General features: G+C 53.0%; 1 protein-coding gene across 1 annotated transcript; it reads right to left on the reverse strand.

Annotated features, from left to right (window-relative positions):
• On the reverse strand, positions 572-13,112 carry MFSD2B (major facilitator superfamily domain containing 2B). The gene is made up of 14 exons (XM_018054724.1): positions 12,998-13,112; positions 10,357-10,607; positions 8,936-9,060; positions 8,094-8,217; positions 7,710-7,788; positions 7,489-7,619; positions 5,339-5,429; positions 5,109-5,230; positions 4,601-4,684; positions 4,023-4,103; positions 3,719-3,828; positions 2,949-3,092; positions 2,390-2,560; positions 572-1,275 (listed from the first exon to the last, which is right to left on the reverse strand). Exons 1-14 carry the CDS (start codon positions 13,110-13,112, stop codon positions 1,251-1,253), a joined length of 1,653 nt encoding a protein of 550 aa, XP_017910213.1. The 3' UTR covers positions 572-1,250.

Consider the following 15,490-nt stretch of genomic DNA (forward strand, 5'->3'; position numbering starts at 1 on the left):
GAAGTGGAAGGGGGCCTAGTCCTGGGCAGTGGGCTTGGGAAGGGTAGAACTGGGGGTGGGGGAGGAATGTGGGGGGCAGATCTCACCTCCTGGTCCCCCTATGGGTACCCAGGCTTCTCTAGGAACACTTGCTGGGGCATCAGGGCCCCATGGGTTCCCCAGCTCCTCCCCAGGCCCCAAACCCAAACAAGCTACCATGGTCTGCTGCCCTGGCCGATGGCCTCAACTTCTTGTCTCCTCCCACAGGGAACCTGTGGTCTGAGGAACTGCGGATATTCTGGGACACATGGTTGAGGAGACATGGCCAGTTTCGGTGACATTAGGCACCCTCCCCTTCCCTCCTTGGGACAGATTTCCCAGGAGGTGGGATGAGCAGGCTGGCCCCAGTCACATTCTACAGACTCAAACAGATCTTCCCAGGTGGTTCAGCAGTAAAGAATCTTCCTGCCAATGCAGCAGATGTCAGAGACGTGGGTTCACTCCCTGGGTTGGGAATATCCCCTGGTGCAGGAAGTGTCAACCCACTCCACTCTTTCTGCCTGGGAAATCCCATGGACAGAGGAGACTCGTGGGGTCGCAAAGAGTCAGACACGACTGACCACACGCGCAAGCAAGCAAGTAGAAGGTAAACCCTTTGTTTCTGAAAAAATAAACCTTAGTGGATCTTTCTTCCCCAAAGACATGAAACCTGTCCCCACTGCTGGCCCGATCCACTCCCTCTGGGGTCTGCTGACCTCTCTGGCTGCATCTGTGTATCTCTCCGCCTGGATATCCCAGCATGTCCCTCTGTCCCTTCTCTGCCCATTCACATGCTGTCTGTCAGCCTCTCCATTAGATGACCACTGGACCATCAGGAGAAACAAGAATTCTGTGCGTCTGTCTTGTCAAGTAGCTTTGCCATCTAAGCAGGTTGGTGGGCCTGGTGCTCCCACAGAAGTCTGCAGACCAGGCTGGTAGGGGCTTCCTTTTTCCAGGAATAGTTGCTACAGGAATGCTTTCCAGGTCACAGGTTGCCCAGACCTGGGTAGTCAGCAGCACAGGCCTCTCTGAGATGTCCTGAGGTCAACGGGTAAGACATGAAAGGTGGAGCCCAGGCCACTCCCTTCAGGAGAGTCACTGAAGACTCCACATCCCTGGGGAAAAGACAGGTTGTGTGTAAATGGTGAGGCGGGGGTGCCAAAGGGCTAAAAAGGGGGGCCTGGAGCCCAGAAGATGCTGCTCCTGATGTGCTGGCTCACAGGGTCTCAAATTCAAGCCAGAGTGTAGCTGGTCCTCCTGCAGGAAAGAGAAGAGAAGTCAGAGAGGAGGGTGAGGGTGGGCAGAGGTCAGGGGAGTGTCAGTGGCTGCTCCTTGTCTCCTGAGCAACTCCTCTCCTGCTGAACCCTCAGAATGAAGCTACAGCCCTGTTCCTCCAGGTCCTACCCATGTGTCATTCCCCAAACACAGGGCATGATGTCAGTATGAGGGGCTGGAGTCCCAGGCTGTCCCTACTGTGCAGTGAGGGATCCATGATGGAGCCACTTCCTGGCCTATCCTGTGTGGGCCTCTGCCTGTACACGGGCTCTTGTTTGTAAGTTTTTGAGCATGTGCAAAAATGTGGGCACAGCTTGTGACTGTCTGCTTGACCAGAAGTGTTGACACTGCAGTGCCTGCTTGGACTTTGGCTCTGGGCTGAGCTCCTGGGACACAAAAATGAAGAAAACAGCCCCCTCAGCCGTCAAGGGCCCCACAGTCTACTGTGAAAGCCAGGCAGTGAGCAGATCATGCCCAGGGCAGTGGGGTCTGTGCTTCCAAGTGGTAAGAACAAGGTGAGAGAGCGGCTCAGGGCAGCTGGTGTGGGAGGAGTGGAAGATGACCCTGGGGTTTCAGCACCCAGGCTGGAAGGTTCTTTGTGGTGCAACAAGAGCCAAGATTGGAGAACAGAGATGAATTCAGTTTGGGGCCCATTAAGATGGACTGACAGCACTTTCCCAGTGGTACAGTGGATAAGAATCTGCCTACCAATACAGGGGACATGGCTTCGATCCCTGGTCCGGGAAGACTCCACTTGCCACAGAGCAACTAAGCCCGTGGACCACAGCTAACGAACCTGGGCTCTAGATCCCGGGAGCCACAACTGCTGAAGCCCTCGCACCCTAGAGCCCGTGCTCTGCAACAAGAGAAGCCACCACAATGAGAAACCCAAGCACCTCAACTAGAGAGCTGCCCCTGCTCACCGCAACTAGAAAAAGCCCACATGGCAAAGAAGACCCGGTGCAGCCAAAAATAAACAAATTAAAAAAAAAAGACTGCCATGCTTGTGGCACATCAGGTCCACATGAGAACTGTGCACATCTGTGTGCCTCCCTAGGTGCCCTGCGCTGTATACCCGTGAGCGCGAGGTGCCTACCTCCCCAGGGAGCGGGAGTTGGCCTGTCTTGGCACCTTGGGAGTGGGGCCGACCATGAGGATGCAGAGACCAATGAGGATCATGCTGGTGGGCACAGCACCGATGAGGACCTTGAGGGTCACCACCACCTGCTCCGACTGCCTGCAGGCTCCTGACTCGTACCCTGCGAAGCTGGAGAAGCCCCCACCCTGAGCATCCAGCTCAGAGCCTCCTGATGGAAGGGTCCCAGGTGCCCAACCCCCACCCTATCCTGAAACTTGGATTTGTTTTCTGGCCAAATAAGTCTAACTAGGGAGGAAGGGAGTGTGAGGGAACAGGCAGACTGGGGAGGAGTTCAGAGAGAGCTGTGAATGAGGGGAGTAGAGGTTTCAGAAGGGGTATAGCTGCTGAGACCTGTACCCCTTCTGGTCATGTGCACAGAGAAAGCTGAGGTGGGGGTTCCCACACACTCCTCAGACTCGTGGGTGGCCCCGGGCTGGCTTGGGTTGGGGACTTTGCCCTTTGCTTCCCACGTCACTTGTCTTTTGTGCCTCTGGGACAGCCCAATTCTGGGACTCACTCCAGGCTGAGAGTGGAGATGCCCAGGGCGCCTGCTCCCGAAAGCTTGGTGAAGAAGACGTAGGATGAGTAGAAGATGGTCTCCAGGCCTGGGCCATGCTGGTGCTGCAGCTGGAAGTCATCGACCACGTCTGGAAGCATGGACCTGGGGGCAGAGACTGCAGAATTATGTCTTTTATCTCTTCGGGAGCTGTCAAACTGAGGGCTTTTTGGGGACAAGGACTGAGTCAGATTCACCCCTGAGTCCCCGCTGCCCAGCACCAGGACTGGTCCAAAGAGAGTCAGGCAGTAAAAGTGCTTGTACTTCCCTGGTGACTCAGACAGTAAAAAATCTGCCTGCAGTGTGGGAGACCCAGGTTTAATCCCTGGGTGGGAAGATCCTCTGGAGAAGGGATAGGCTACCCACTCCAGTATTCTTGGGCTTCCCTGGCTCAGATGGTAAAGAATCCATCTGCAATGCGGGAGACCTGGGTTCAATCCTTGGGTTGGGAAGATACCTGGAAGGGGGCATGGCAACCCACTCCATTATTCCTGTCTGGAGATTCCCATGGACAGAGGAACCTGGCAGGCTACAGTCCATGGGGTCTTATAAGAGGCAGACACAACTGAGTGACTAACATTTTCACTTTTTCCCTAACACACTCTTTCCCCGGAAAGGAGGAGAGCCTGTCCCCAGGGGAGGAGGCCTGGGACCGCAGGTTGAGATGAAGGGGGGATACCCACTGGGAAGGGTGGGAGGCCCCTACTCCTCATGCCCCTCACCCGGCATACCAGGGTAGCAGCAAGGACACAGCGATGCTCAGGCCAGACACAAAGGCCACGACATATGCCACAGGCACCATGGGCACAGCAGCCAGCAGGATTGCAAAGGGCACCATTGCCTAGGGAGACAGACACGCTGGCGCCTTCTCTGCTTGTACCCCTGCCCCGCACACACTCATAGCTGCTCTTAGATTCACGCACTCACCAGTCCTTACTGATGCCCTCTGAGCCTGGCACCGGGCTAGACACAGAGGACGCGAGAACACACTGCCCCCTCAACACCACCCCAGGCCTGGCTTCCTGCCTCACTCACACAGATCCCAAGGGCCGACATCCTCTTCCCAAATCGCTGCAGAACCCACTCCCACATCGGGGTGCTCAGCACTGCTGAGACCTGTGAACAGACAGAATCGTCATAGCCCAGGACGCCCTGCCGGGACCTCTGCCAGATTCTCAAATGCTCAGCTTTTAAGTGGGACACCCAACATTGACCTTGTCCTTGGTTGGAACCAGTGGCTGAACTTTACGAACTTTATGACCCTGACCCCAATTCCACCCTCTACTGAAATGGTGGCACTAGTGGTAAAGAACCCACCTGCCAATGCAGGAGACATAAGAGACGTGGGTTCGATCCCTGGGTTGGGAAGATCCCCTGGAGAAGGAAATGGCAACCCACTCCAGTATTCTTGCCTGGAGAATCCCATGGTCAGAGGAGCCTGGTGGGCTACAGTCCATAGGGTTGCAAAAAATTGGACACGATTGAATCATCTTAGCAAAAAGCCCAAGCAGAGTCCAAAATACTGACCACCAGAACTCCATCACACAGGTCATGTCAAGGACCACACAGCCCTGACTCAGGCCTCTCGCCTCTACCACCCCATGTCCCCTCACCAGGATGGTCAGCACCATGCCCTGGACGTGGTCTTGAAGCTGGGAGGCATGTGTACAGAACAGGACCAGGTAGCTCTGCTCCACCTGAGGAGTCGACAGGAAGTAGGCATGTACAGGAAATGGCAGAAACATGGAAATCAAGGGCAAGGCTTTGAGTCGGGCCTTCCCTTTGGGCCTCCAAGCTCTGGTTTCTGCCACCATCATGCAATCCCTTCTCCAACAATGGAGTGTTATTGCAACACAGGCTTAAACCCTATTCCTAGTCTCCCCCGGCACAGCTGAGATGGATGGCCTTTACCACTCCAGATACTTCCTGGTGTCTGGGCCCTGACCCTCCCCAGTCCCACTAGATCTAGGTAGGTTTCTCTCCTCCCAGCATCAGCCTTGCCAAGCCCTTGCCAGCCACTGGCTTCCCTGTGGTGTGGTGGAGACGAGAGACTAACCTCAACCTATGCAAGCTCAGTATGGCCAGAGCCCAGCCAGGGGGGTTCAGCCTGGCCAGACATACCTGAACAGCTGCTGAGATGAAGAGGAAGGAGACGACCAGCTTCAGATAGGGCCGATGCCGGACTGTGAGACCCAGTCCAGCCAGGAAGCCCAGGCCCTGACCGGATGCTGGGGTGGAGGGGTCTGTAACATTGGAAAGGGACATCTTGGCTTGGTGGAGTTCAAAATCAAAACTCATGCCCGAGAGGAGCGACCAGCTTCTGCTTCCACACTCTGTAGCCCTGTACCTACCTGATCGCTCCTTCACCCCCAGGTAGAGCAAAGTACTGCACACTGGGTAAGTCAAAGCAACCACAGCAGCTGCAATGAAGTAGAGACGAGTCTGTGGACAGGACAGAACAGTGGGGGTGATGACTCCAACCCATGGAGGTGGGGATACCCAGGGGCCTGGCAGGAGTGCCTCCCAGTGGGAGCAGAAGGACCCTCAGTTCCAAGGATGCTAGGTGCTCTTCCTCTCCATCAGCCCACAGGAGAGGGAGATCTCAGGGACCAGAACCTCCTGTGGGCATTCACGTAACCACGAGTCAAATCCCTCCCTCCCTCTCTGTCATGTTTTTTAAGCAAACATTCATTGCTTCGGTCTTCGGTGTGCTAGACCCTGAGGTTACAGTGATGAATAAGTGACCCTGTGCATCCACAGTAAGGGGCTTGGGGTGAGGGGGAGACAGATCCATGAACAGACAGTTACAGTATGATGTACGATGACACAGAAAATGTCGAAAACAGAAACGGTACCATCAAACATTCAGAGGAAGACACACATGGAATAAAATACATATAAGGCCTGCATGGGAGTAACAGCCACCCAGTTCAGGATAGGGGTTGCCTCTGGTGGGGGAGGAAGGAGGGAGATGCAGAGCTTCACCGGTGTGAGGGGTCCCACATTCAGAAAGTGCTGCACTTGGGAGTTAATGCTCTGCTGTCTTGAAATTCGGGACGGTTTTATCTATGAATTTGTGTTTTGTACGTGAAGTCTATGGGACAGCAGAACTGGAACTAGCAAGAGGCTCCTGGACGCTTCTCACCATGGCTCACAGCCTCATGTGAGCCATGAGGACATGAGGGAGTGCGGGTTTTCAGCTTCCTACTCCTCACTTCTTGCCATCCTATGTCCCACCTGGCCTCCTGGTCTCCCACCCAAGGGGAGCTCCTCAACCCTGCTCCCCATTTCTACCCTCTGTTCCACTATCCTCACCTAGACAGTGACCCAGGAGCTTTGGGGAGCGGCCTTGTAGAGGCTTCTTGGTGGCTCAGATAATGAAGAATCTGCCTACAATGCAGAAGACTTGAGTTTGAGCCCTGTGTCAGGAAGATCCCCTGGAGAAGGGAATAGCAATCCACTCCAGTATTCTTGCCTGGAGAATCCCATGGACAGAGGAGCCTGGGCTATAATCTATGGGGTTGCAAAGAGTTGGACATGATTGAGCGACTTTGACTCTCAGTCTTTTTTTGAGCAGGGTGGGGGGCTCTGGGCTTGGAAGCAGGGAAGGTAAATCTGCAGGCCACAACCTCTCTGATCCTGGGCTAGTAGCACCATGATGGGCTTTGAGGGCAACGGGGCATAGCCTCTCACCTACCCAGATCCAGGCAATCCCTTGACTGGGGCAGTGGGCCATGGGAAGGGGAGATTGACTGCCTGCTCTCTCTGGGGCCCTACAGCTTCATTTCACACTGTACGGAGGCACATTCTGTAGCCGGGTTGCAGATGGCCTGGGGATCTCTACACAGGACTTCACTGTAATGTTTTCTTACAGGCAGTGAACTGTGGGTGCGTGATGCTGGCACTATTCTCATAACATTAATTCTCAGATGTTGGTGGAGATCAGTGATGTCATTTGCTTAAGAAGAGGGGGAATAGAAGATGCACTTGACAGATGAATAGATGAACATCTCCTAATTGCTGAAAAGGGAACGGCTTTGAGGGGAGAGGAAGGGGTACCGCTCCAGGTTTCCCCTCTCCTTTCACACTGTGGGTGGGGTTGGGGGGACACCTGTTCAGGGCTGCGTGGCACTGCTCATAGCATGGGTTTTGCCCAGAGCTCTGCCAGGACACTAAACCCTTCTGCTGTCTCTCTCCTGCCCCTGCTGGCGGCCCCTCCCCGCCCTGCCCCTTCTCTGGGGTCCACATCCTCCACTCCAGATGACCTGCTGGCCTGTTGTTTGGCTCCACGTTTAGAAGGCACCCAGCAGGAGAAGCAGATTTAGCGGGAGGATGGGGGACATGGGCTCAGCACAAGGAGCAGGGAAGGAATGCAAGAGCCTGCTGGGCAGGGCTGAGCCCCCAAACAACCACGAAGAGACCTGGCGGAGACCTGTTCCTCGAAGAAGGAGGTGACCTCGAAGCGGGGGCCCCAGGGGCTCCGGGCAGCCTGGACACTCACCGCATTGGGGGAAACAGCCACTTCCCCTGGGAGCACGTCCTCCTTGCACCTGTGGGACCCGTGGGCACCAGACACGATGAGTCCGTGGATGGTGGCTCCCATCAGCGTCCCCGCCATCTCCAAGGTCATCCCTGGGACACAGCATGCAGCAAGGTGACTGAGCTCCTGGGGCTGGGCAGGACTACCCCCTCCCACCCAACTGCATGCCTGCCTGCACTCACGGTACGCGGTGGCTGAGTCCCGCTCCTTGGGGTTGGGGGTCAGGAGCATGGTCAGCGCTGTGTAGGGCACCTGGACAAACTGCAGGACCAGGCAGAGCTTAGGACAGTGCCCACTGCCAGGCGGCCAACCCAGGTCAGCAGCTTCCCCAGGCCAGGCCCGTGTCAGACTGGCATGTCGCCACAGATCCACTCAACCTGCAGTTAGGGGCTAAGGAGCAGGAGGGGCATCTGGCCTAGAGCCCACAAGAAAAGCTAACAGCCAGTTACAACCTGGTGAGCAGGTGGGCAGTGGGCACCCCCCAGCACACACACACACTTCAGGGAGGCCTCCTGCCGGCATGCAGTTCCAGGAGTCCAGACCCAGGAAGGGGCCCACCTGCTTACCGTGGCCAGGGCCTGGAACAGGCAGTAGAGGGTCGTGTACCAAAGGCCTCGCAAGGTGGTGAAGGGGGGCAAGAACCACAGGAAGAAGTAGGCCAGGGCAATGAAGGGTGTGCAGCCCAGCACCCTGCGGAGGCAGAGCCAGGTGGGGCGCCCTGCAGCACCAGGACAGGGGGTCCCCAGGGGCCTGGAGCAACCTCACCTGGCCCTCAGCCCCGGAGGAGCCCTGGTCTGGGGCTCAGGGTGGGAGCCACGGAGGGGGAGAGGTGGCTGAGGGGATGAGGAAGTCCCTGGGAGGGGGGGCTGGGGCCCTTAGGGGTTGCGTGCGTGCGTGCTAAGTCACTTCAGTCGTGTCCAACTCTTTGCCACCCTATGGACTATAGCCCGCCAAGCTCCTCTGTCCATGGGATTCTCTAGGCAAGGATACTGGAGTGGGTCTCCATGCCCTCCTCCAGGGGATCTTCTCGACCCAGGGATCAAACCCCTATCTCTTACATCTCCTGCATTGGCAGGCAAGTTCTTTACCATTAGTGTCACCTGGGTTGGGTGGTGCCATTCCCTGTACCCAGGAAAGTCTTATCTCCTCTGTGAGAATTTCCAAGCCATCCAGCCCTGCCTGGCCGCACTCCAAGCCCCCTGGAGCCAGGCCTGCGACTCTTGTCCAGCTCTGTGCCACCCAGTGAGGGAGAGGTCCCTGAACACCTGCATGACTCACTCAGACCCATTCCATTCCTGCCACCTACTGTCCAGACCTGACCTCTAACCACTAAGAAGCAGCTGTGACAAGCGTAGAGATCTCAAGCCAGGGGTGGGTGCCAGGATCCTAAGGACCGTGGGGTGCTCACCAGGGCATGAGTCGTCCAGAACCTGTCCTCCTGCTTCTGTTGATGAGAAACCCAGCCAAAGGGTCTGCAGCTGCCCCAGACACCTTCCCTCCAAACAGGACCAGTGACACCTGGGCAGCAGGGATCTGAAAGGGACAGAGGAGGGGACAGCAAAGGCCCTGCACAGTCAGCGAGGGTGTCTGGACCTGCCGGCCAATCAGGAGAAAGACCCTGGAAACTGGCAGGGCCATAGTCATGCTGTAGAGGTCTATTCAGTCCCTCCCCAAGGACAGGAATCCAGACGGCTCTGAGGATATCTGTGCACCAGTGGAGAAGGGATGGGGGGACAAGGAGAGGGGAACAGGTGCACACTAGCACATCCCTGTTATATTCATACCCAGTCACTTTGGGAGAAGACTTGAGAGACCCTCCCCTGAGGTGGCTCAGTGCGAGAAGGGTGCACTGAAGCTGACAGTCAGAGGCAGAGCTTGTGTTTTACAATGAAAATGGTTTATTGATTTTTCTGATTACATGAGGTGATAACACTCATTACACACACATTCAAACAGTTCAGAAAAATATCACACAAAGCTCATCTGAAATTCCACCATCCTGAGACAACTGCCAGGAGCATTCTGATCGTTCTTTCCTCCATTTCCTTATGTGCATTTGTGAATTATAATTTTATACAAATGGGATATTGGTGTCATTTAAAAAATCATGGAAGATAAGTAAATAATAGATACTTTATTAAAAATTTTTGTTTATCCTCTATCCTCCATCAGTCCCTCCTATCACCAACATTAACATACTTTTGGATGGATGTCCTTTTGGAATATACTTTCTCCATGCTCATCCTTTATTCATGTTGTTGTACAGTTGCTAACTGGTATCTGACTCTGCGGCCCCATGGACTGCAGCAGGCCAGGCTTCCCTGTCCTTCACTATCTCCCAGAATTTGCTCAAACTTATGTCCATTGAGTCAGTGATGCTACTCAACCATCTCCTTATACCTGTGCACTCATATATATAGGGCATGTTTTTGTTTTGTCCAAATGGGATCTTTTATATGTATACCCTTCTCTAAAACTAATTTTTCTCACTTGACAGTGCATCATGGAAATTCTTGGGCATCAACTGGTATAGATCTAATTCATTCTTTTGAGTGACTACACATTACTCCATCATGTGGACATAGTCCAACTTACTGTTGAACTACTTCTACATTTGGGGGCATTTGTGTTGTTTCCCATTCTTCTACTACAAACAACCTGCAAATAAACATCTTTTAGGAGGTTGCCCTCAACAGCATTTGGTTTTTCTCAGCCTTGGGTCAGAAGTGCCATTTACCAAGGATTGTGGTGGTGGAAGTAAAGGCAGGTTGAAAGGACCAGACACCAGACATGGGAGTAGGGGGCCCCAAAGCTGCTGCCCACACTCACCTGTGCCACATCGAGCAGGAAAAGTTGCAGGTAAAAGGCTATGGCGCTGGAGGCCACCTGGTTGGGAACCCCTCCAATGCCATAGCACAACTTCCTATAGAATGAGAGGTGGCCAGCTCCGCTGTCCTGGGGGAGACACAGAAGCTCAGCCCCCACAGGCACCAACCACTCCCTCCAGCCCCCTGACTTCCAAAAGTATCCTGCAGCCCTGTCTTGAGGGCTGTTCCAGCAACTTCTCAGTCCTAATTGCTCTCAATTTATCTTAAAAGAAGTGAGACAGGACTTCTCTGGTGGTCCAATGGTTGAGAATCTGCCTGCCAATGCAGGGAAAAGGGGTTTAATCTCTGGTCCAGGAAGATTCCACCTCCCTTAGGGCAATTAAGCCTGTGAGCTGCAACTACTGAGCCTGCGCTTTTCAACAAGAGAAGCCACCGCAGTGAGAAGCCCATGCACAGCAACAAAGAGTAGCCCCTGCTCGCTGCAACTGGAGAAAGACTGAGCACAGCAGCGAAGACCCAGTGCAGTCAACAACAAACACACACACAAAAAAGAAATGCGACAAAAAGGCGGGGGGTGGGGTGGGGGGGGAAACCCTGAACCATGACTTCTAACCATTTCCAAGGGGCAGTTTTTCCTTATATTCCCCCCTCCCCCAGTGCTTTCTGCTGCAGTCTGTTTTATTAGTCAGCAAACTAGAGTGAACTGGGAGGGTCAGGGGGCCCCTAACCTTGCCACGAACTTCCTGTGTGTGCCTTTGAATAAATCACCTTATCTCTCTAAGCCTCATCTGTTGATTGGAATATTCCTACCAACTTTGAGGGATGTTTTGATGATCAAATGAGGCCATGGCTCTGGGAGCTGATTGTTAAATGTTCAGGACTTTTGCAAGCCAGTTGTTGAACCGCTGGCAGGCTGAAATCAGCCACGGGGAGAGTATTTACACCACAGAAATCAGTAAGCAACAAACATGAGAGCAAAAATGAAGTAAAGGTTACATGTATACCCACACACATATATTTGGGGAGATATATATATATATATATATTCCTAAGCATTCAGGGAACTCCAGACTCATAATTAGACTGTCTACTCACAGCCCCACATGGTTGCCAAACAGGCATTCCAGCTTAGCATGGTCTAAACACAGCTCCTGATTTCCATCCCATTGTTTTAATCTCCTAACTCTACTGTCCTCTTTGCATCAAATGGCCCCAATGTTCACTCAGCAGCTCAGGCCACAAACCTAGGTGTCATCCTTGATTCCTCCTTCCCAATTTCCCTGTCTAATCTATTAGTGAGAGTCTAAGTGGCTTCCAACTTAAGTGGCTTCTCATTCCCTACTATCCACTTTCTGTCCAGTAGTCAAAGTGATCTTTTCATAACATAAATCAGATTGCGTCTCTTCTCTGGTGAAAACCCCCCAACAACTTGCCATTACAGTTTGAATAAAACTCCAAGTCCTTTCCATATAGCCTACAGGAGCCCACCCAATCAGCTGTCACTCCTTTTCCCACCTTACTTCAGATAGCTCTCCTCAACCACGGTAGCCTCCATCCTGTTGCTCAAAATGACCTTGTCTGTTACTGCCTCAGGGCCTTTGGACTTCCTGTCCCTTCTGTCTGGACAGCTCTTCCTCCAGGTCTTTGCAAGAGCTGACTTCTTGCCATTCAAGCTGAAACCTAAATGTCATCTCTTTAGAGGGGCCTTCACTGACCTCCCAAATTTCTCTCAGTTGTACTCACTACAGAATATATTCATATTTATTTCCTGCCTCTCCCCACCAGCACATAAACTCTCTGAAAGCATGAACTACATAACTTTTATTCACCACCATGTCCCCAGTACCTAGAAAAATGCTGGGCATGTAGATGCTCAATATATATTTGTTGAAAGAATAAGTGACATGAAGATGCTGTGTAAGGTGCTATTTCTCCCAAAGATGTTGGGAATCGTTCTTTTTCATCTTTTGCCTGGGGATGGGAGGAGTGGAGAGGCCTATGGCTTCACCCAGTTAGGTATCTAGCCAGACACCCCAAAAGGACTCTTTTGAAAGGAAGGTCTTCCCAGATAAGGGCTTATCAAATCCTCTGCACTCTTCCTACCCACACACGAGGCAGGATGTGGTCTCTTCTGACATTTTTGTGAAGAATATTTCAACTTCCAGAAAATTTAACACCAGGCAGAATCCAACATGATAGCCCCTCCTCCCCATTCCCCGACCCCTCCATAAAGGGATTCTGGTTTCCTCCGAAAGGTACTTGAAAATTTTAAAAAATCTAGGTATATGATTCAGTCTTGGAATCTTGAGGAATACTGCTTTACCTACTCAAATCATAAGCCCTTCACAGTCAACTGAGGACACGTTTCAGTTAGGCAAACTTGACAAATTTGAATGCAAATTCTCCATCTGCCATTTCTAGCTGTGTAACCCAGGACAAGGTGCTTAGTATGGCTAAGCTTCATCACGTGTACAATGGGGGTAATATACCTCCTAGAGTTGTTATGAAAATTAAATGCTAGTGTTTCATGGCTAATGTTTCCTCCCTAACAATTCATGTCATCCTGAGTTTTTAAAGTTCCCTGGGAAATGAGAGTCCCCGGAGAGCCTCTTGATCTTGCTTTCTGTCTTGGAACCCACTACCTTTTGCTTGGACGGGCTTGGAGGGGAAGCGCGGAGTTGGCATAGGGAACTGAGGCGGTGAAGCCAAGCCAGGGACAGAATGAAGGTGCAGCAGAGTGGGCAGTGGATTCCGCATCCAGCAGCAAGCTCAGAAGTCCTAAGTCCTCTCCAGCTCAGCCGCCCTGAATGACACATGCCTTGGCCCTATCCGGGGGTGGGGGAGAGGGGAGGCAGAGGGGCTGAGGCGGCCCCTGGATTCCCACCTGCCCTCCACCCTCACTTCGGAGCCTGGTTACCAGGAAGGGCTCTGGGTGAGGTCTTCGCTAGGAGAGTCTGGTGCCTGGAGGGAGCCAGGTTTGAGAGGGCGGCGAAGCCCATAGCTCCTGCCTGGAGACTGGGGAAGGCGGGCCCAATTAGAAGTTCTACCTGCCCGGGGTTCCAGACTTCGGGATGACCTGGCGGGTGGTGGACAAGAGCCCTAGACTGGCCCTGATTGCCTAGTTGAAGGAATCAGCGGCCTTCTGCACTTGTCTAGGACTCAGTTTCCCATCTCTTTGGGGCTCCAGAATAACCCCAGCCTCCCCGCTCAGCTGCCAACTGTCAAACCCCAGCCGGGGCAGCTGAACAAGCTGGAGGCTCGGGCGGGGACCGTGCGGGGCTGCGGCTGGCTGACTGCACCCAGGTGCCCCGGGATGGGGCGGGGTGGGGGGGGTCGGTCCCCGGGGCCCCCGGCCCGGCCCCGCGCTGAAGCCCAGCGCGCGCTCCCCCGCGCCCCTCGCTGTGCGCTCACCAAACCCTGAGCTGAGGTGTGTGCTTCCGGCGAGGGCGACGGCGCCTCCAGAGCCGGGCCCGGGATCGCTTCGCGGTACACGGCCATCACGCACGGCCGCCAGCGCACCAAGGCCCTCGGGGTTATCGCCAGCCCGAGCCCGCGGGGAGGGCGGCTCCCCGGCCAAGAGGGCGCGGCGCGAAGAGGGGCGGGCCGGCCGACGCGCCCCGGGCGGGGGCAGCGCGCGGGAAAACGGGAAGCCGCGAAGTGCCTCGGGGTGGATTAGCCAAAGTGAAAAACGCCAGAGCCCACATTTCCTGCGGGGAAAGGCTGGCAAATGACTCGGGACCGTTTTCCTTGGGATCGGTCTCCGAGGGAGTGAGTCAACAGCGGTTCTCACTAAACCCTCCTGCTAAATCTTTGTTAAAATCGGCTAAGTTCTTAGAAACACGAAGCAATAGAATTGCTCAGACTATAAGGCTGAGTAGGCTTACAACCCGCTTAAGACTGCTATCGGATGGCCGAAAAATACATTCTCTAACCTCTTAGAGATGACTGGTACAGCCAAGTAACTAAGTTCTAGCCAGAGAATAAAAAACTGGTGTATGCAAATTTCCCAGACAGGTACTTAAAAGGGAAGGCTTACAACACATACAAAGATTAACTGAAAACCCATCACACACCTATAGAGGCTGAGACATAAAACTCTTCGATCTTGGCTTAGATAAGTCCATCTTAGGACACCACAAACCTAAGATGGGCTATAGCTAAATGAAAAACTTCTGTGTTGCAAGTCAAGCAACCAGTGAAAAGACAACCCAAAGAATGGGAGGAATGTTTGCAAATCATTGTGTTGGAATATATAAAGAACTCCTTAAACAGTAGAGATAGTACAGTTAAAACTGGGTGAAGGATTTGAATAGATAGTTCTCCAAGTCTACAAATGGGCAATAAGCATACGAAAAGACATTCATGTCATTAGGGAAATGCAAAGCTACAAGAAACCACTGTTAGAAAGACTATAATTTAAAACACAAAAACAGGGATTGGGAAGGATGTGGGAAATCATACATTGCTAGTGGGCTTGTTAACTGTGCAGGTGCTTTGGAAAAGTCTGGCAGTTCTTCAAAAGTTAGGTATGAAATTATATGATCCACCAATTCTACTTCTAAAGATGTAAGAGGAATGAAAACATGATCACACAATAACTTGAACACTAAGTGAAGAGAAATGAAAGTCAGCTGTGTCCGACTCTTTGGGACTCCATGGACTGTAGCCTGCGAGGCTCCTCTGTCCAAGGGATTCTCCAGGCCAGAATACTGGAGTGGGTAGCCTTTCCCTTCTCCAAGGATCTTCCCTACCCAGGGATCGAAAGTAGGTCTCCCATGTTGCAGGTGGATTCTTTACCAGCTAAGCCACAAGGAAAGCCCTTGAGAACTAAAGTATTTATAATAGCTGGTCAAGGCTATGGTTTTCCCAGTAGTCATGTATGGATGTGAGAGTTGGACTGTGAAGAAAGCCGAGTGCCGAAGAATTGATGCTTTTGAACTGTGGTGTTGGAGAAGACTCTTGAGAGTCCCTTGGACTGCAAAGAGATCCAACCAGTCCATTCTGAAGATCAGCCCTGGGATTTCTTTGGAAGGAATGATGCTAAAGCTGAAACTCCAGTACTTTGGCAACCTCATGCGAAGAGTTGACTCACTGGAAAAGACACTGATGCTGGGAGGAATTGGGGGCAGGAGAAG

The sequence above is a fragment of the Capra hircus genome, chromosome 11 (assembly GCF_001704415.2).
Source record: "Capra hircus breed San Clemente chromosome 11, ASM170441v1, whole genome shotgun sequence".
NCBI classification, from domain to species: Eukaryota; Metazoa; Chordata; class Mammalia; order Artiodactyla; family Bovidae; genus Capra; species Capra hircus.